This window comes from Podarcis bocagei (assembly GCF_964188305.1).
Source record: "Podarcis bocagei genome assembly, chromosome: 4".
Classification (NCBI taxonomy): domain Eukaryota; kingdom Metazoa; phylum Chordata; class Lepidosauria; order Squamata; family Lacertidae; genus Podarcis; species Podarcis bocagei.
In genome coordinates, this window is record NC_138128.1 from 47285451 (window position 1) to 47307519 (window position 22069).

General features: G+C 41.4%; 1 protein-coding gene across 2 annotated transcripts in view; it reads left to right on the forward strand.

The window, feature by feature from the left end:
• Window positions 1-22069, forward strand: part of NEURL1 (neuralized E3 ubiquitin protein ligase 1) — a 126146-nt gene that overhangs the window by 65291 nt on the left and 38786 nt on the right. Inside the window, exons 1-2 of one of the 2 annotated variants that reach the window (XM_081192098.1) lie at window positions 460-652; window positions 19936-20177. In XM_081192098.1, coding sequence (XP_081048224.1) covers window positions 619-652; window positions 19936-20177 — 276 coding nt within the window. In that variant the 5' untranslated portion in view covers window positions 460-618. Of the gene's footprint in view, window positions 1-459; window positions 653-19935; window positions 20178-22069 lie in introns of those variants that run through there. The other variant, XM_081192097.1, reaches the window with a different exon arrangement.

A 22069-nucleotide genomic window follows, 5' to 3' on the forward strand; every position in this document is an offset into this window, starting at 1 on the left:
TTGCATAATGATGGAGGTGAAAAGCAAGCTTCATTGACAGCTGGACTTAAGATTTCTAAATAAATCTGTTTTGTGTTTGCAGTGAAATTCACAGAGACAAAGGCTTTGTTTTGCTTGCAAGCAAGGGTACCTTGGGGTTTAGAAACAGGCATGCAGCCACTGCTTTCAACAGCCAAGAAATCAACTATATTTTTCCTAACAATTTATCAGAGTTGCGATCCCAGATTAGAGAAACCAGAATAAAGGCTGACGGACAGGGCATGTTTAGGTGCCCTTGAGTGTCTTTGGGGCTGCTATACTGTATGTGTCTGTGTCTGTAAAATGCTTTGAGTTTTCTCTAGCTATTTTGGAGTCACAAGTCTCCTCCTTATGTAAATAATCATGACATATGCCTCTGCTTATTGCTGAGCCTGTGAGGGTTGGAAAGTGGGTGGAGGCTGATTGCAGGCTTCTGTTGTGTGTTCATGAGTGTGTTATTTATGTGAGAGTCATTAAATCCCTCTGTGTCGGAGTGTGCCTGTGTCTTGCGTGCTGACAATGATCGCACACTTAGAGTTCTGCATCTCTGCCCAGTGAGAGGAGAAACTGCAAGGTAGCCAAGCCACCTTGCGCAGTACGATGGGGGGACAGCTAACCAGAAGCACACTATACGGTAAGGAGCTGGCCAGCAGCACTGATGTTTAGACAGCAAATTCTTAATGTTGGGTAGATTTCATGCCCTTTGCCTAACCCTTCCGCAACAGGGGACAATATGGCTCAGAAAGGTAAGCGAGCTACAGCAAAGAAGCTGTAGTCTCTCCTAACTGCTTCTCACTTGGTGCCTTTTCCTTTAAAGAGAAATCTTCTTGCCAGAGATGTTCTTTTTAAATGCAGAATCCTTAGACGGCTGTGTGTGTGTGTGTGTGTGTGTGTGTGTGTGTGTGTGTTTTATCTGATCTAATTCCATATGTCGCTTTTGTTTTATTGCTTCGGACAAATATTTGTCTGCAGATCACTGCTTCCTGCTCTGATACCCTGTAGGGAAAGAGAGAGAGAGAGAGAGAGAGAGAACAGTTTGTGGCGTTGACATGAAGGCAAGACAGTTTACAGGGCTTTCAGAGGAAACATTCATTTGAGAAAATGGATCAGGGTTTCATCTTTTTAAAATTCCTCCGATAGTGGGATTTTGCGCTCTGCGTCTAAAACTGTATTTGGTTTACAGCACAGCTGGAGGCTTGAAAAGGCTGCTTCATTGTAAATCCATTTAGTACAGTATGCTGCATGTCTTTGTAGGATAATGGACTGGAATGCATAGGAGACGAGGGTGCAGTATTGCAGTGTTCCAAACAGGTTAATGCAGAGAATGAAAAACTTTAGAATGTGGGACAAAATCATATGGCGTCTGCATGCTTTATATGATTCAGCGAAGGGAACCTATATGGGTGCTGTCATGGGCATGATGCTACCATAATTTCAGACTCATTGATTTCAGTGAAAGAGTTAAGCAAACGCCTAACTTATTTTCATCAAAGTTGATGGGGACAGACAGGGCTTAACTGTGACTGGATGGTTCATACAAAACCTCTTTATTCTTTTGGGTTATTATTTCTCTTCAAACTTTTTTATGTTGAGTGATAAAGTGCTTTTTATCTAAAATATTTGTTCATGGGGGCCCATAACTCAGTTTCAAAACAGGAAAATAACAGAGTGGGTTTATATTGAAACTGTGCCTTTGTACAGAAGTTGTGACAGTGCATATGATATATAATTTTGTTTTCCAGTATGAGATGTTGGTAGGATTGTTCTCATTTGTTGTGTTTCCATACTTCATTACAGTCTTCAAACAGTAAACCAGCCTACTAACTTATTTATTTATCACTTGCAGTGGATTCTGATAAGTTTTAATCGTTTGCTTTTCATTGTCCAACCAAGTTTCTGCCCTTTCCCCCCAGTGTATCACATGTCACGTATTGTTTGCAAAATAACGTTTACATATTGTCATAACAAAAACGAGAAATCCAGCAAGAAGGGTTGGGTTTTCTTCTGCTGTTTAAAACTATTAATCTGTTGGTGAACTTTGTGGGGTGGGGAAATCTTGACTGAATAAATACTCCCATGGGTCTGTGTAAATGTATATGATTCTACTTGGATGCAGCAGTCAATGGCTACTTCTGTGTAGCGTAGTCACCCAACAACTGCACTGCTTTCAGTCTCTTGGCTTTATTCATTCTGGGGAGGGGGAAAACTTAGCTTAGGAAATAGGAGGTACAGAGACATACTAAATCTACCACCATAGAGGGGAAATAACTATAAATAAATCTACATATACAATAAATAATAGCTACAAACTGACCACTTATGAAAAACCATGGTAGAAATAAAAAAACAAGAACTTTTAAGAGTCTTACAGAAGCAAGAGAATGAAGAACCTCACTGGGTTCAAGTTGGAGTTGGATATGTTTCTGAAGGGGGCATCTTTCTTTGGGGCATAAGATACTGCTACAATTTGAGATAGGAGGTTGGTTGCGTGGCACGGAATGGTGCCCAGCTACAATTGTTTTCCATGGAAGACTCAAATCGATAAAATTTACTTGCAAAGAGCCCTGGCTGATTTTCATATCTTGGATCAGGAAGAGATTTCCACTAGATTTCATTGCTTCATAAGTCTGGATTTTGGGGACATGGAGGCTTGCTTTTCCATGTATTTGGGCCTGTGTACTCACTCAATTCATATGAAGCTATCTGTGCTGTAGGAATCTTCTTGTAATGCATCTGCTTTCTGCTTGATTTACAGTACGTTCTGGATTACGCAGACTAATCCACTGGGTTAGAGGTTGTCCTGGTTTGCCTTTTCCAATTTATCTTGTCTCCTTAACTGGCACAGAATCCTAGCCCAGGTTCATTCTTCCTTGCAGAATTTACCCAGAAGTAGAGCTATAAAGTAAGTTCTTCTAGAGCATTGTCACCTACAAAGAAGTAAACAGTGTCTCAAATTTCAGCCATCTACCATTTACTAGAAGCAAAAAATCACTTCAACCATAAACAAAAATACAAAGAAATCTTACTGATTTTTTGCCACCGGGTTCTTTTTTTGTCCCAGCCAATGGGAAATGTTGGGGTCAAACTTTTCAGATAAAGACTGATCCAGGGAAACAAATGTACAAAACCTGTACAATATTTTCATTCTGAAAACACCCCCCCCCAAAAAAAAGAGCATGGGATATTTTTAAGAAACCCAAGAAATCTTTGATTTTTGTCAGTGGGGTGCTTTTTGTGTCTCAGCCACTCAGTGGAAAGTCCCTTGGGTTTTTTTTAAAAGAGAACTTGATTGAAGAAAGTGGATTAAGTGGCTCTTTTCTTCTGACACCACTAAACGAGGCATTTTGCTACTATGAGATACACCTACATTCTGGCAATGGTAGTAAAATATCCCCCAAACAGTTTGTGTTATGTTTCATTGCAGTGTTGCATAATCAAGAACAGGAATATAGCTGATATTATTTTTTTCAGGGAGCTCTGGGACTCCCCTTTTGTTTGACTCAGAAACTGCAGTTAGTTTAGAATGCTGCAACACAATTGCTAACAGGTGTGAGTCCCTGTCAACATATAACACCTGTGGTCAGAAATCTCTACTGTTTGCCAATTTAATACCGAGCCAGATTCAAGCTGCTGATGTTAGTATAAAAAGCCCTTAACAACTTGGGACCAGCTAGATTTTTACCTGCAAGATTGCCTTACTCCATATGCCTTACTTGACTGTTTAAATCTGCGGAACTGGCATTGTTACAGGTATGACATAATACTCATTCAGCATTTGTAACAAATCAATCTTTGGAACTCCCTGCTTATTGAAATCAGGCACTGTACTCTTTTTGGCGCCTGCTAAAAACTTTTTTGTTCAAACAATTTCCCTGGATATGTAGAATATTGGCATGCGTTTTTACTCTTGTTTCCAGTTTTCCATTGATTTTAATTATTTTTGGAATGTGGCTAGAATAGATCAGAAAAACAGGAGGTGGATTTCAAAAAACCAAAATGCATGACGAAAGGAACACCGTGATAATGAAAGGAGTTGGGGTTGATCTTTTGAACAGCATGATCCTTTGTATGGATATTCAAAAATAAGTTCAACTATATTCAGTAGGAGGTATTCCCTTAGTAAGTATGTTTAGGATTGCTGCCTAAGTCTCGTCTTGTCATCATATACAGAATAGGTGCACAACAGGCAGAAACTGTTCAGACTATTGCAGACTAAACTTGGTATAAACAGTGGTGATGCTTTGCATATGGAAAGTGAAGGAATATTACACTGTATATAATCCACTAGAGGAACATATACCATTTGTGGAATGGATTGCTCCTCCCCTTGAAGTCCCTACACACCTGAAATCTACTCTGGAGGGTTGTAGGCCTCACTGGAGCAGACTGGGGAGGGGGCAGAGACTGTAAAGGGGAAGAGAACAATGGGAAACCCACTTGTTCAGTGCTGGTTATCAACCACTGTTTTTTAAATGTTCAGTTTATTTTTTTTAAAATAATATTTATTGAAAAAAGGATTTTTAAAAAAAGGTTTTATACAAAAAAAAGGATTAAATGTTCAGTTTAAATTACCTAAATAACCTGAACGTGACATGGATTTGAAACACAACATGCCTACATGAGCATACAATTTGAATATATTGAAATGAGCCTAAGTAGAAGAAGAAGAAGAAGAGTTTGGATTTGATATCCCGCCTTTCACTCCCTTTAAGGAGTCTCAAAGCGGCTAACATTCTCCTTTCCCTTCCTCCCCCACAACAAACACTCTGTGAGGTGAGTGGGGCTGAGAGACTTCAGAGAAGTGTGACTAGCCCAAGGTCACCCAGCAGCTGCATGTGGAGGAGCGGAGACTCGAACCCGGTTCCCCAGATTAGGAGACTACCGCTCTTTCTGGCTTAGCAGAGTCTGTAACCTAAAGCATATGTAACCCAAGGTACCACTGTATAGGGGATTTTGTATATGCTGTACTATTTGTGCTATTTTGCCCTATGTTTCGTTGGAATATATTGGTGTAACTAAGAAGAAATAATCAAGGATCTGTTCCCCCCACCCCACTTAATCCTATCGTATAACTGATTTTGGTTCAGTAAGTAATTGCTGTAGAGCGTATCCATTATGATAGTTTTGTTAAAAGGTACCTAGATATTTGCACTTCCAACATTAGGAGTAATAGTAAACTTTATCTTCTGAAGTTTACTGAAGGTGATCTATTATCCTAATAATACAGTCATACCTCTTGTTACATTTGCTTCATGATACGTTTTTTCAGGTTGCGTCCCGCAGCGACCCGGAAGTACCGGAAAGGGTTACTTCTGAGTTTCGCCACTCACGCATGCGTAGACACGCAAAATGATGTCACACGCATGCGCAGAAGCGATGAATCGCATTCCTTTCAGGTTGCGAACGGGGCTCCGGAACGGATCCCATTCACAACCAGAGGTACTGTACCACTGTAGTTCTTCAGGAGTAGAAGGAGTGGCTGTGACTATGTTTTCAGTATAAATTCCCAGTGATGGAATAACATTGGGCATCTTGTTAGGGTAGCTACATGTCCTAATTTGCAGGGAACAATCATATTCAAAGGCTTTCAGAAAACGGTCCTCTCTTTGAAAGTGGCCTCTATTTGAAGTCCAAGTCTAGCTTAAAAATAAGGAACCATAAGAAGGTTAATTCATCCCATCAAGTTTAGCACTTTGACAGCAGGCTTCCCTGCTGTGCTGAGATATATTATATTTCTAATTAAACTATAGTCTTCATTTCTGAATGTGTGCATAAATCAGCATATTTAATAATATGCAACTTGGTGCCTTTTCTGGTGATTGGCTGCCCCTTTTTTTGGTGATGCGTAAGTGACCACCGTCGTGTTGTAGCTGTGTGGATGAGGCCAAACATGGTAACCAGCTGGAGGAACAAAATGAAGTTGCCCAATAATTATTTTATGAATAACCCTTCTTTGGATGGTAGAGAAGACTATTTACCTTAACATGAGATCAGGCAGAAGCAATAGCCATTAGTAGAGTGGAAAGCAGATGACTTGTTTCCCACCCTATAAGCTGACATTTGGTATTGGAGGGAGGCACACGGTACTGCAATTATACCATTTATGGTAGCGGGTTAAAAGTTATTGTCTAGTATAACAGCTGTTCATAGTAAACATACACTTTATAAATGGAGTGCAGTGCAATGATATTGAAAATAACATACAAGGGAAATGCAGCCAGTCTTCAGCAGAGCCGGGAACAGACACCAAGGGTCTTGTTTCCCAGTTCTGTGTTTCTGATCACAAGGCTGTATCATTTCTCTCTGAGTTTTTTTAAAAATAAGAATCAAATTTTAAGTATTAGATGTTTCTCTCATTGCATAGGGCACTCCATTTTATGTGTGCTTATTATGGATGTCTTCTTTTTACCAAGAAGAAAAATCAGGTAACTATTTGCCACAGAGATTTCTGCTTGTATAACTCTTCATAACATGAAAACAAGCAACAAGACAACCAACTTTTGTGATAAATGTTTCCTGTACAATTACCTCTTTTTTAAAAAAACAAACAAACTTCTTTTGATGAAAAGTGGGATATAAATTCCTTAAATAAAAGCAAAATAAAAGCAAATAAAAATATTGTAAACTACATAGTTTAAAATTATGTATTAAAACACACAGTCAACTTCCAGGCAGAAGTTTATTGTGGAGCTGGTGTCGCTCAAGATTTTGGCACTACCCACATGATGTTGTCATTGTCAAAATGCCAACTGATACTTTTTTTTAATTAAAAAAAGCCTTAAATCCATAGCTCCTCTTACAGTGGAAAATCCATTAAGTAAAAACAACCCATTAATATCTACAGTTACTGCTAATGTGGAAAGTCAAGGGGGCAGAGAGTTGTCATGTATGCTGTGATGTTTTTGTAGGTAGCCCCTGTTGCCCTACCCCACTTCAGCTTGCTTCTCACCTGAGCACAGCATAGTCATTTTGCTTCTACTAGCCAAAAGGATATAAATGCTCCTATTTCCATCAATTACCGTATGCAGAAGGCATGTCAGAATTCCAACAACTCAGTTTGGAGGAAGTATTCTCTCACCATCTCAACATATGTGGGAGATTACCTTGGGGCATTTTAAAATCATCACCATATAGAGGTCTTGTGCAAGTCCTGCTCATCAGAATTTCACTATAGCAAAATGTCAGTCTTGCCCAAGACCTCCGTATTGAAGAAACCCAAATGGAAATGGGTTATCTCTCCAACCCCCCAAGCACATGCTTCTGTTTTGGCCATTGTGAAACACAATTAGGGCAGTCTTGCGTTCTTGTGCGCTTCTTGTGTTTTTTTTTTTTGTTTTAAGTATGTGCACATAGGTACAAGAATACCTTGGTGCATGCCCAGAATGGGGAAAGGGTGAGGGGGCGACAGTGGAGGGTGAGGGGAACCGTTATTCAGCAGAGAGGCCAGAAAACATCATAGACCTCTTGCTGATGTGCATGGGGGTGGAAGTCTAAAACTAAAAGTGGAATGTGTAGTTGATCACATGTCAATCATGCACAGAGAGAAACTTGGTCTGAATGACACATTTGCAACATAAAGCCCCTGTATGTCAACTTCCACAGAATCATAATATTATGCTTAAGGTTTATTTCAAATAAATCTTACATGGGAAACCAAAGAACATGCTGAACCAGACCCATCTAGTCTACCATCTTGTTTCCAACATTTGGATAGCCATGATTCTTTCTTTTGTCCCTCAGCAGCTGATATTCAGAGGCACAGTGTCTTTGATGCTGGAGTTAGGACCCAGCTACGATGACTAGCAGCCTTATGCTTCATGAATTTGTCTAATCACATTTTAAGGTCATATGGCCATCACTACATCTTATACTGGCATGTTTCATGGTTTAACGGTGCTGTGTGAAGTAGTCCTTCTTGTTAAATGTCCTGAGTTTTCCAGTGTCGTTTTCATTGGATAAACCCCAGTTTCATTGGATAAACCCCAGTTTCTGGTATTATAAGAAAGGGAGACCAGCTTCTCTATATCCACATTCTCCTTACCAAGCATAATTTCATACCTCTCTGTCACATCCCTCCTTACTCGCCTTTTCTCTAAACTAAAAAAGCCCCAAACATTGTAATTGTTCCTCATAAGGGAGTTGTTCCAGTCCCCTCATCATTTTGGCTTCCCCTTTCTACACCTTTCCCAACTCTACAGTCTTATATTTGAGATGCGGGGATCAGGGCTTTGCACAGTATTCCAAGTGTGGAATACCACATTCTACAACAAACCAGCATTTTCATTTGTTTGCAGAGACATCACAAGACTCCACATAGTGATGATTGAAATGTATACAGCAAACTCTGCCTGGGTGGGGAGCTGCCAAAAGCTACGTTTTGCCATGATCTTTATAGCTACGTGAATTGGTCCTCTGGGTTGATTTATGAACCTTGAACAACATTTTAAATGCCACAGTTGGACTGTTGACGTTTTGTTGTCTGAAATAGACAAGAATTCATTTCCCTTCCTACCCCTTTATTAGTTTACGTAGGAAAAAGCTGCAGCAATATGCATGCATGGATGTGAATAACTTGCACATATCTTCCAGGGATTTTCTTGCCGGTCATGGTTCACTATGAATTAAGATTCTGACGGCAGTGCAATTGGGCATGCATATCCTTCCCACTTGAGCATTAACCTCACTCTGTAAACATGATATCCACCAACAAAGTATTGGTGACAAACAGCAGATTTTGTTATTCAGCTATGTTACCAGTTATATCAAGCATCTCATTTATAGTTTGGAAACTTATCATCAACAGCAGAAAATCAGTGTACGGGGGGACGGACCCCCAGGCCAAATTCAGCCCACCAAGGGCAGATTCACACCATACATTGAAAGTGCAGTCAACACTCATTTAAAACACATGACATCCCCCAAAGGATTCTGGGAACTGTAGTTTAAGGGTGCTGGGAATTGTAGCTCTGTGAGGGGGATACCACATTCCCTGGGATTCTATGGGTGAAGTAATGTGCTTTAAACGTGCACTGGAGATGCTTTATGGTGTGGATCTACTCCAAGTTTTTCTGTTTGGCTCTCAGGGTCAAATCTTTCTCTATTCCACACACTCTACCCTTACCCCCCAGGCCACATTGGATCTGTTGTGTTTTATTCCCAGCTGCTCTGTGTCTTGTAATTTTTCCATCTTGTATGTTTGCTACATCATAATATCCTAACCTTTCTGGATTTAAACTGATCCCCATTCCATTTATCTCAGCATTTGTAGCTCAGACCCCAATTGTCTGCATATTTGTCCACCTCCAAGGCACATTTTCCTAATACAATTTGACTTGCAAATGTCTAAAAAGGGAACTGCCCGAGTTCAAAACACTGCCTCATTAAAATAAATAATACCTTGATAATGCCAAATGTTAACCTCAGCACTGTGGAGATGCAGTTATTTTAGTATTCTATTTTGCTCTGAATGGGTAAATAATCTACAAACACAGGACAACTGAAATAGAGCAATATATATTGTTTCTAGACGCTGCTGCAAATGTGCCAGGATGTAGATATCACCCCCCCCCCAAATTTGGTCCACTGAGTATTGCTGTGAGATGAAGATGCCAAGGCTCTTCTTAAATATCTATATACAGCATGGCCTTTATATAGTCTGAAAGATGGTATTTGTTTGCTTTTCTAAAATCAGTCCATCTCAGGGCTGGATTAACTGATACAGAATACCCTGGGAAGAATGTTGAAGCAATGTTAACGTTTACTAAAAAGGGGGCTACCAGTGATTATGCTATAATCCTGTGACTTTGCCAGATTTCAAGTGAACATCTGAGGTTACTTTGAGTTGAATAGTAGAAGCGGCTGGGGAAAAAAGTGTTACGCTGTCCTTGTTTTTATATATATATATATATATATATATATATATATATATATATATATATATATATATATATACATACACACACACACACACACACACACACACACACACACAGAAGGTGTTTACATGCATGTGGTGGTGTTAAAAACCATACTTTATCCGAATGGTTATAAAATATACTTTATTTTGAATACTTGTATTTCAAAAGTTCCACTCCATGAAATTACTGCTATGAGAGGAGAGAAACTCCTTTTGATATGCTTTCATATTGCAGATGCACAGTTCCCATTTGCTTCCCCAAGCAGCAAGAAGTTTCAGCGATTCTGCTGCCTGCATTTGGCTTCCTTTTTCAGGAAGAGATCACTAGAGACTTTGATAATTTATAGTATTTAATGTCTTCACAAATATGGAGATGGAACACAAGTGGGAGGCAAGCACCATAGCCTTTCTAGCAGACACTAGACCCTAATACCCCAGCACTAGTTCCCTGGAGCAGGGTTTAGCCAAGGTGGCACTTCCAGACATTAGTGGACTTCCAACTCCCATCAATGTCAGCTAGCATGGCCCAATGGTCAGGGATGACGGAGTCCAGCAATACACCACAGAGGCACCCTGAGATCCTTTCATCAGCAGCTCAGCCATCACTCTGTGCCTCTCTCAAAAAAAGAAAAGAAAAAAGGGCAGGTTTTTCATATACAAACCTTCCGACAGCCCCTCTCTTCAGTTGTGGGGGATGGAGGGAAATCAAAAACACCTCCTCCAAATAGCTCTCACATTCCAGGGATGTGCGTCACTTCACCATCTAACAACTAGTTCCCAGGAAGATACATGTACCAGTCATCTTGAGCCGTTTACCTGGAAATCCCCAGCTAAAGGGGTGACTGGCTTCACTTGGCCAGTGTTCATAACAATGCTTGCACTGTTTTAGTGGGAGAAAGCAGTCTGAGAATAATTTTGAATTGTGGGAACAGCTGGGGTGAAACAAACTATTAGGCTCCAGATCAGAAAAGTCCTAAGCTTGCTGTCACTCACTCACTCACTCACTCACTCACTCACTCCTTCCTCCTCCTCCTCCTCTTTGGGCTGTCTTCTGCCAGAAGAGATGCTGTAGCGAGCTGCTGGGGGAATGGGATCCCACTATTCCTGCCACCAAGCTTTCCAAACAGAGAGAAAAGGAAGCAAGGAGGGGAAAATGAAGTTCTTCTTGTATGCATAACACACACCTCTCCCAAACACTGCTTCCTTTCCCTTTTCTTCGCTATGTTTGCTGTGTAAATGATGCTATGAATTGCTTTGCTGTTTGTTGTGTTTGCCCTTTGTTTTCAGGAAACAAGTTGAAAGTACTGGGCTGTGCCTCACACCAGTTAATTCTACAGCAAGCTTGTTCTAGTACAGACTAATCTAGTGATTCTTTAGAGAGAAACTTTAAAGAATGTCTGAACCATGACTCTTAGGAGGTTCTGGACATCATGTGCACTTTTGTATGAAGCTCTAGGCAGCATTGTTTCTTGACTATTCACATTTTGTACTCACTAACAAAGCTTCCTAGAGTATATCAATTCCCAGGTATTGAATGAGGAAGAAGAGAAATTAAAAATTACAGCAAGTGAATTTCTGGCTTCAGACAAGCCCAGTGATTGCACATGGACATAAGGACTCTGCTTATTAATTACCTGATTAGGAAACTAATTGCCGAGGCAATACAATTTGTCTCAAAATACTTAAAATTGCTTTGGAAATTAACCAGGTGTAACTGTTAATGCAGTATGTCACTTCTGAAAGACTGACCCTGCACAAATGTACATGGGAATGGTAAAGCTGGGCATTTGCCACGGCCCCAATTCCAGTAGAGGACCACTCACCAGTTGAGGATCCTGCCATTCCCAGTTTGCATGAAGTATCCATTAAGACTTGATACAAGTAAAGGGAGTTCCTAGTTTGCATGTCCTAATTCTTCCAGGTAAGTGGGGCCCCACTGAAGGTACTGTGTCAAGGGCCCCCCAAATAATGCAGCCAGCACTGAGTGTACGACAGGGACTATTTGCTGAGCTTATAGGATGGTGTAGCACACACAGGTTGTGTGTTTATTTTCACTACACAGGAAAAGCAGAGAGGATGTGTGCTGGCAACAATTTGAGAATGGTCAGGTACATTTCTGTTTTACTGCTGGAACACACATCTGGCTTCTATCAGAACTGTGACAATAGATGGCATCTTGACAGAAAAAAGAAGCATATTCAGCTATTCTGAAGTTTCAGCAGCCAGCCACTGACCTTCATTTCTCATGACACTGGTCTCAGTTCTTGAATTGGAGAAAAGCACAATCTGCAAGATATTCCATTTATGCTTCATGTATAGTTTCCTCTCAGCTCATTTGCATTTAATCATGAGAGGACTGTCCTTTGGGACATGAAGGTGGTGTTAATGTTTGTACGCCGTTCAAACTTCTTGATCAGTCTCTGGGTTTTTGATCTCTCATGCCATAGCTAAGAAACTGAGCACATGCAAAGCAACCCATATAAAACAAATGAACAAAGACAAAAGTAGAAGAAAGAATGAACCAGGAACAGGAGGACACACGCATATAGTGGGCAGCAGTCATAATTCCTAATGCATTCTTTCAGTGCACAGTAAGGTGAAGCAGGAAAACTGTAGCAATGCTACATCCAAATCAGTTCTTAAGTGCTTTCAGTGGAGAGGCAAGCCAGATGTGTTCTACACATTGCCATTGAACTGCATTGAATTGTGGATGTAGACATAGCCTGACACCCACAGTGACACCCTTCTTCTTTGAGTGTTTTTTTGGTCTGGTTAAAGATTATGTAGGCCAGGTGAAAGCAGGTGCCATCCCACCCCGTCTTCTAATTCAGTTAAATCCACTAAGGGATAAGTCCTAAGAACTTGTGAAAGGCAGCTAAGGGGCTGTTGGATTCCATCAATCTCCCTCTCCGCAAATGGAGAAGGAAGTCTGCCATCAGAAGCCTCCATGGTGGTGTTGGAAAGTTCCACCACACTTCTGCTGGTGAGGAAAGAAACTGCTCCTACCTTCTGCCCAAGCTGGGAGGAGCTGCTCTTGATAGTGCCGCCCTACTGTTTACCACCTCAACCTGTGTCCACCACTCCTGTCTCTTCTGGGCCGGCTTCTTGTTAAGGCACCTTCCTCCCACCAGCAGGGCCTTTCTCCCCGTGAGGTGCTAAGGGGTGGGGGACATGTGCCTGCAGGCAGGAACTGGCCCCAGCAATGCACCTGAGGCTGAGCGTAGAACATTTGTTTGCCCTCTCTGGGTGTGCTGAAGGAGAAAGGGTGAATCGCTTGCTGGCAGGCTTCTTGCTCAGGAGGACGCTGCTGAGAGCCGTCTGAGAAGAGTGGAACCTCCACGTTCTGGAGCAGTCTACCTAAACTGGGCTGTGGGCCATGGGTTAGGGGGCATCAGAAGGGAGCTGTAATAATCACTCAGAATAAGTTTGAGCACCCTTGTGGTGAACCATCACTGCATCTGCCATTAGCCAGAAATCACTGTTTATTGACTGACTTTCCCCCCCCTTTAAAGCAATATGTTCCTCAAATTCTTTCCCCACTTGCCTTGCTTGTTTTGCCAGAGTTTGTGTTCCTTTTTGTTCTGTTCATTCGGACAAGATGTCCATTATTTTAAAAAAGAATAATTTTATTGAAACTTTTTGTGACTCTTAAAATGCAAAACAAGCAAACCCACAAGGAATCCTCCTTGCCTTTTATAGTTGCCTTGACTGTGTCTTCATTAACCACACTGGCATCCTCTTGGAGTTTTGCTGTTGCTTTCCTAATCTGTGATCTATCTTAGTTTATATTTTTGTGGTTTTCAATAATCTCCAAGCATCCTGAAAAGATTCACCCCTGTTGACTCTCCCTTTCAGTTGTGTTTCATGTCTTATCCCACTCTATCCCAAAGCAGCATCTCTCCCCGCCCCCGCTCCCTGTTGGCTTTTTCTTGACTTTCAGAAAACCATATGATTCAGTATGGCTAACTTAAACCAACAACACACACACCCTCATGCACAAACAAAGCCCACTGCAGCTAACCAAAGGCAGTCAACCAACCCCTCAGCCACCCCAACCTCTCTCACCACGGAGGAAACATAAAAAGCGAATAGAAAGAGAACCTACCCAAGTGATGCCGACACAACACCCACCCCCATACACTAAGTAAAAGAACATACCGTATTTTTTGTCCTATAGGACGCACTTTCCCCCCTCCAAAAATGAAGGGGAAATCTGGGTGCGTCCTATGGGGCGAATGCAGGTTTTTGCTGAAGCTTGGAGAGCAAGAGGGGTCGGTGCGCACCGACCCCTCTCGATCTCCAGGCTTCAGGAAGACATCCGCAGCCTACGCAGCCCTGCGGGAGGTCCCGCAGGGATGTCTAGGCTGCGGATAGCAGCCTGCTTCCCGGAGTGTCGGACGCCCTGAAAGCAGAGCGCCCGGCGCTTTGGGAACATATCCGCAGCCTAGGCAGCCCTGCGGGAGTTCGCCCCTCGCGCCGGGCAGACATCGGCCAGACCCACAAGCTTGGGGGACAGCAGGGAGGCGCAGCGCCACCATCCCGCTGTTCCTTGACCTGGTTTGGTTTCCCTGACCTGCTTTTGGGGGGGGGAATAAAGGAAAATATTTTTTCCTTTATTTCCCCCCAAAAAAACTAGGTGCATCCTATGGGATGGAGCGTCCTATGAGACGAAAAATATGGTAAGTTTTACCACCACCACCCCTCTTTTCTTCCCAACCCTATGCTGCATATAGCACCAGTGTCTCACAACAAATGTAACTGATCTGTAGAAAACACAGCCCGAAGAAAGAGACAATGCATGTGCTTTTGTAAATGAGGAAAACCTTTAATAAAAACAAACAGACAGAAAACTCCAGAGTTTCTTTTAGGTCAAAAACATTGGACCCATATGGAAGTTGAATTGGCCATAGGCTGCTAACTTGCCATGGTGCAAAGTTTTCATCCTTTAACATCACGCAACCCTCTCTACTTATGTGAAAAGCTGAACCTTTTAAGAGACTGTAGCAAAATTCCTCATAGTTTGTTTCCAGTGACTGGGGGGGTGGCAGGGGAGAGAGAGAGAAAAGAAGAATCTGTCCTGAAGTGAAGGTTGAGCTCACAGGCCAACATACTGATCTCATAAGTGGGAAAAGTCAGGGACCAATGTAATTCTACTTTAATGAGCCAGTGCTTTCTGTGTGGCCCATAACACAAGAAACACCACAATGATTCACAACTGTTCCTGCCCTTTAATCCATTGATATTGCCTTGTGTCATTCACACCCACTGAATTTTAACCATTGTTTTAATTCTTACGATGGTTCTGTATTACTCATTTATTATTTCTGTTCCGACTGTTTCCAGTTTTTTTCCAGCTTTTTTGCATATTCAAAAGGCTTGGCTTTTAACATCTCTGCACCTAATTCTGTCTCATACTCTTACTGGAATTTAATAGGATAGGTTCCAAGTTACTGCAGTGTGCATGGAAAATGTGCCCAGGATAGGCTTTCCATTAAAATGTATTTAAACTGGAAGAGAATGCTGGCAGGTTTACAAGTATTCCAGAACTAGATCCCCAAATACTATGACTAGCATTTCTTCTTTCTTTCTTCCAAAAGATTAACTGCTGGTTTATATTTAGCAGCAGGAATGGTTTTTTTTTCCTTTTTAAAGAAGTGTACTCTATCTGAGGCCCACTGAAGGAGAGCAAACAACTTTTACGTTTGATTTGTAGACCATGGAAATAAAACATGGCCGTAAAATATTCACAGCTGGAATCTCCTTTTACACAACTGGTGTTTGAAGTGTGAATTGCTATTTACACTCAGTCAGCATGCAATTCTGGTGAAAGCTGCATGTTTAGTATGTCTGTATTAAGTTACATTACTCTGTAAGACAGGAAGTGTAGACAAGTATTGATATTCTCCTTTCAAACATACCCTCCATCTTGAATGAAAATAGCATCCAGTTGTAACTAAACATAGATGAAGGCCTGTTCCTTGATCTCAGGGACCATCAAGCAAAATTTGGTTATGATATCTTAAGAGGTACCTCGGGTTAAGAACTTAATTCGTTCCAGAGGTCCGTTCTTAACCTGAAACTTTTGTTAACCTGAGGTACCACTTTAGCTAATGGGGCCTCCCGCTGCCGCTGCGCCGCTACTGTGCAATTTCTTTTCTCATCCTGAAGCAAAGTTCTTAACCTGAGGTGCTATTTCTGGGTTAGCAGAGTCTGTAACCTGAAGCGTCTGTAACCTGAAGCATCTGTAACCTGAGGTACCACTGTATGTGGATGCAGAGGGGAAGAGGTGCAAGGCCAAGAAATATTGCAGTCCAAAGCAGGGCACAGATGGTATCTCCTCCCTAGGGCCAGCACTTTAAAAAGTATTGCTGCACCACTCAGACATGAACTCCTGCCTTCATCTATGCTGTCCTCATGGGGCCACCTGAGCAGGCCATCTCAGTCTGCTGCTTCTGCCACTTTAAAGGTCCAAACATTTATTAATCTATTGTGGCATAAGCATTTGTGAACTAGTGTCCTCTTCCTCAAATGCTTTTGAAGCATTATCCTCAGCTGACATATCCTAGTTGGAGCTTACTGTCAGGTGCCAAATTGTGTAGAACAGTGATGGGCATCTAGGAGTTGATGAACTCCAACTTCCACCAGCAGCAGTCAGTGTGGCTAATGGTCAGGCTAATGGGAGACATAGTTCAGCAACATCTGGAGGATCACAGGCTCCCCACCCCAGTGTAGAAAGTTCTTTATTTGGGGTTCCCAATGTGAGAGTCCATTTTTAATGGTTTCCCACCTGCTAAACAGGAATCTGACCAAATGGAAACTGTTTTCCTTAATGCAGTAAGCAACTTCAGTTGAAACCCTAAATGCACTTATTAGGGCGTAAGTCCCATTTAACAAAATGAAACTTACCTCCGAGTAGGCATGCATAGGATTGCTCCAAATCTTTGCCAGCATTTGTATGATAAACTTTAACTATAGCTCACTGAAGCAGCAGCTCAGTCAGTGAAAATGTTGGCTTGCTGTGAAAAATGTGAATTCTCTGTTGGGGATTATTAGGAAAGCAATCAAATTTAAAACTGCCAATATCCTAATAACTTTGTATTAATCTATGGTGCAGCCGCACTTAAGTATTATGTACAGTTCTGGTCACTGCAACTCAAAAAGGATATTGTAGAAATGAAAAAGGAGCAGAAAAGGGCAAGCAAAATGATCAGAAAGCTGGAATGACTCAATAAAATTCTTGTACAATGTTTGGGGCCTTTTAGTTAAGAAAAAAGGCAAGTAAAAAGGGAAACATGATACAGATGTATTAAATTGTGCATGTTGTGGAGAAAGTGGGGAGGCAAATGCTTTCTCCTGTTCTCATAATATTAGTATCTAATGTGCTCTTCTCCTGCTTGTGTGCTATAGGCATCTGTCTGGCCAATGGAGAACCAACATTGCCTAGATAGGCTTTTGGTCTTATCCAGTAGGGCCCTGCCTTCTTACGTTCTTACATTTTGATATGTAAAAAGGTGGTGGTTAGAGTACCATAATGGCAATTCCTCCTCCTCTCTTTCATAAATTCCTTCTCTCCCCACACTCCTAAATCGGGAAAACACAGGAATAGAGCGCGATATAACAAAGTCGTAGATCAAATTTATGAATGAAAAGTATTTTAGAACACACACACACACACACACACACACACACACACACACACACACTGCAGTCCTTTGTTATGTTTACTCAGAAGTAAACATTTCCTGCTTGGCAGGGGGTTGGACTCGATGGCCCTTGTGGTCTCTTCCAACTCTATGATTCTATGATTCTAAGTAAGTATGACTGTGTTTACTGCCAGGGAGTTGTGCGCATAGGATTGCATCCTGAATGGTGGAACAGGGAAGGCTAATATAGGGTCTGATTACAATCTTTAAATCGAGTACTGTTGATATTATATGAGATCATAAGAACAGTTCTGGTCGATCAGTGAGGCTCTATTTTAGCCTAGCATTCTTACAAGCATTTGCTGAAATCTTTCAGTTATTTCAAATTGTGACATAATTTGTGGATGGACGGCAATAGTTTAAAAGGATGATGTGTCATTGGTGATTAAATGTGACACAAATACAAAAGCAGTTGTTTGCAGGGCATAAAAATGTGTTGATTTTCGCCCCAGAGGTCAGGAAAGGGATACTGACAGAGGAAGAAGTGTAATGCAGTACAGCATTGGCACTCTTCTTCATGCTGTTATTTCACCTGACCGTTTGTTGTTTTTTGATGGGTCTTGTTTTATGAGAGGTTGGCTTTTATACCCTGTTCTGTGCCTGTCAGTGTTTACTTTTTAAAAAAGTGATTGGGGAATAAGGCACAGAACTCAAATAACCCTAAGCTCAGAATATTGTTGTTGTTGTTGTTTAGTCGTTTAGTCGTGTCCGACTCCTCGTGACCCCATGGACCAGAGCACACCAGGCACTCCTGTCTTCCACTGCCTCCCGCAGTTTGGTCAGACTCATGTTGGTAGCTTCGAGAACACTGTCCAACCATCTCATCCTTTGTCGTCCCCTTCTTGTGCCCTCAGTCTTTCCCAACATCAGGGTCTTTTCCAGGGAGTCTTCTCTGCTCAGAATGTACTCAGAGATAATTTACTCAGAGATACCTTGTTTAATTGTATGTCACCTTCACTTAGCTTTGGTTGGCAGTTCCCTACGCTTTAGGCAAGACAAGATTGAACTCTGTCTAGTTACCACACTCCTGTTATTTCCTGATTATAAATATGTGCAATGATAGAGACTTTGCCAATGCCTTTAGGGAGCTGTTCTTTTAAAAAAATGGTTTCGGGTCAATACCTATTTCTGAACAGCTGACCTGTGTAATGAGAGATAGGTATAGAAAGGACAAAATCAATTTGCAGCCTTTCAGAAGAATAATAAAGCTTGTGTTTGGAAGGTTGCTGAATTGTTGAATTCATCCATTCATTAACAAACTACTGCTCTTTTTTTATTTCCGTATGCAGTATCTGGTTTACTGGAAACTATCTCCATACAGCCACTCCCTGTTTTGCATCCATGTGGTTAACTACTTTCTGTCATAAAATGATTGTTTTGCATTGCAGCTACTTTGTGTAGCATGTTATATGAAGCCTGATCTAGGTACCGTAACTGCCTGGAGATGTCAAGAATTGAATCTAGCCCCTTTTGCATGCAAAGCATATATTCTGCCACTGGTTTATGACCTTTCCCCATGGGGAGGTTACACAATGAGCAACACAACAGAGCACCAGGTACAGGGTTATAGACCAAAGCTAAGACATCCATGTAAGTGATTAAAATGAATAATCAGATAACCAAGAAAGCTATTTAACTGATCTGCACTGAAGTAGGTTTCCTATTAAATCTCCTTGATATATTTGCTTATTTGGTCTTTTCAAAATCTTCAGTGAAGGAGATCCCATAGCTTCCCTCAAAACCTTTAACCACTGTTCTCTTACAAATTGTCCACAGCATTTTAAACCAATATATATCAGCTGGTAATTCAAGGCAAGAGCCAATTGCCTACTATTGTTCATTAAACAAAAGTGATTCAGTTGCTACCTTCCATATGCACATTTGAAGGTTAAAGCCCTACATGAATGCATAGGGAAGCTGTGTGCAGTGGGAATTTTATTTGTAGCCTTCATCTATGACCTCCCAAAGTCATAGAAGGCAAACTGCTATTCAGTTTTGGAGTATGAGCTTTGTTCTGCCCTTCATTATTTCCCCCCTCTTTGGCCAAACTGACCCAGTTTCTTCAGGATTGCTTGTACAATTTCTTCCAGCATATGTCCCAAAGTTCTAAATGGGTTTGCAGGACTGTACATTTAAATGATCTATGTAAAGTGTTTGAAGGAGGTTTTGATGCTACCCCACAGGTCTCTTGTATATTAGTCTCATGGCTAAGCAATAGTAGATTTCATTTTAGGAATTTCATCAGATTTTTTTTTCCTTTTTAAAGCTCAGTTTCTCTCTTTTTCCTTTCTATCTCAGACTCCATAGGTGGACCATTTCCTGCTTCATCTCACCGATGCCACCACAAGCAAAAGCATTGCCTGCCCATCCCACAGTGTGGAACTCTCTCAGTCAGCCCACTGCTGTTCCACCCCCATACCAAGGGGTCACAGATCATCATGGACACCACACAGAAGGCAGTCAAGCGTCAGGCTAGCTTCTGTAATGCCATCACCTTCAGCAACAGGGCAGTTGTTATCTATGAGCAAGTCAGGCTCAAGGTGAGTTGATGCCTTTCCCATTCACTTCTTTGCGAGAACCAAAATTCATATGACATACCAGGACCTCGCAACGGGAGGGTTTGTATGGAGCACAAAACTATGGCCTAGCATTATGCACATGAGCTTCTGTGAGCCTGAGTAAAGCGTTCCCCTGCCCTCCTATCATCTCCCCACATGGTCAGGAGGATTCAATTTTGCATTTGGTGGTTCCTGGCTTGTGTGCAAACCAGGAACCATAAACTTGTTTGTTAATTTGAAATTAACACACCTAATCTGCAAGTGAGGACAAGCCGGGAAGTGGCAAAAGTGAAATTGTACCCTGGTTTATTCCTCTTAGGGAGCACATGAGTGTTGTACTTTGTATAGTTTCCTCTCTGCTTGTGCAGCTATTGCTAAATCATAGTTTAGCATTACATGCAAACATAGTCAATGTATTTTCAGATGTACTTAAGTCAACACTCAACTACTTTCTCTGAAGACCCAGAATACAAGTTGAGAATATACCCCTGGGGTCTCTGTAGCACAGCAGAATCCTCTGGGTTATGCTTTTGCTTTGTGCGCTCTTTTCCCTTCCTGTCCTCCAGGGCCCTGTCCTGTGTTGCTTTGCAGGATTAATAGCTGGAGTGCCTTGTGTGCTGCATTGTTTGAACATTTAACTGGCTATCTCATACAGTTAGTGTAAAGTACAGATAAAATGGTACAAAACCAATAATGATGAAGCACCATTTATCTCCTTCCCACGAGCTCCTGCAGTTCTGCAATAAAATTGCTATGATGAATAATCCCACAGTTGTTGTTGTTGTTTTTTAAAGTGATTAATGAGGCTACTATTATTGCTTCCTTATTACACATTCGGTACAGTTAGCTTGTTTTGCTGCATTTTGTTGCAACTTTGAGGATGTGATAGTCTGACAAGTGGTGCGGAGGCAAGTGTGGTCTTTACTATAGCAAGCCTGGACAGTGTCTGTGGAGGTCCTCGGGTGGCCAGAAGACAAGACCCCACTCTCCACCTCACTGACGTGGTCCAAAGGAAAGCAAAGCAAAGCAATACATTTGGCACCGCCTTGGCTGTAGCAGCTGACGGAAGCAGGCATGCAAGATGCCATCTAACCTCCTTAGCAAGAGACCTACCCACTTGGCACTCACGTCCTTAAATAAACTGCTTTTAATATCAGTCTTTAGAACTTTTGTAAGGATAAGGGTTGCAAGGATAAGGATAACAGAATCAAATAATTGTAGAGTTGGAAGAGATCCAAAGGGTCATCTAGTCCAATCCCTGCAACTCCCTGCAATATGGAAGCATCACATCTAAGATAAGGTACCAAGGATAAGGGTGGATACATATATGTAATTATCTGAAGAAACAACCCCAATCTGCTTAAATACCAGCAAGTTACTTGTAGCTTCCACTGGATATCTTTGCTGTTCAACATTATTTTTGCTTTTGAGTGTTGCTGTTATTTCAGCTATATCCAGAGGAGCCCTGTCTTCAAAACTTTACTGCTGGATTTTATTTTATTTTACTGTGATTTTATTCCAGTATTGCATTCCCTTGCACACATACAGAATGCATGCAGTTTTTCTTTGTAATAACCCCCAGTTGTGGAATTTGTTCCCCTGGAAGTGTGGATGACACCTACATTACTGTGCTTCTGGTAAAGGCTCATCTGTTTACCTGGAAGTTTGATGGAAATTCAGTGATGATGATTGCTGCTGTATGATATTGTAATGATTTATATTTTAAATTCCTGATTATTGTTTTAATGCCTTATTTAATCAGTGTGCTGTTGGTTGTATATTTGAATGTTGTTATTATATCTGACCTATTGTAAACCACTTCATTTTAATTGACGAAAGGTGGTTTCAAGAGTAATTCAGAGAATGAATAAATG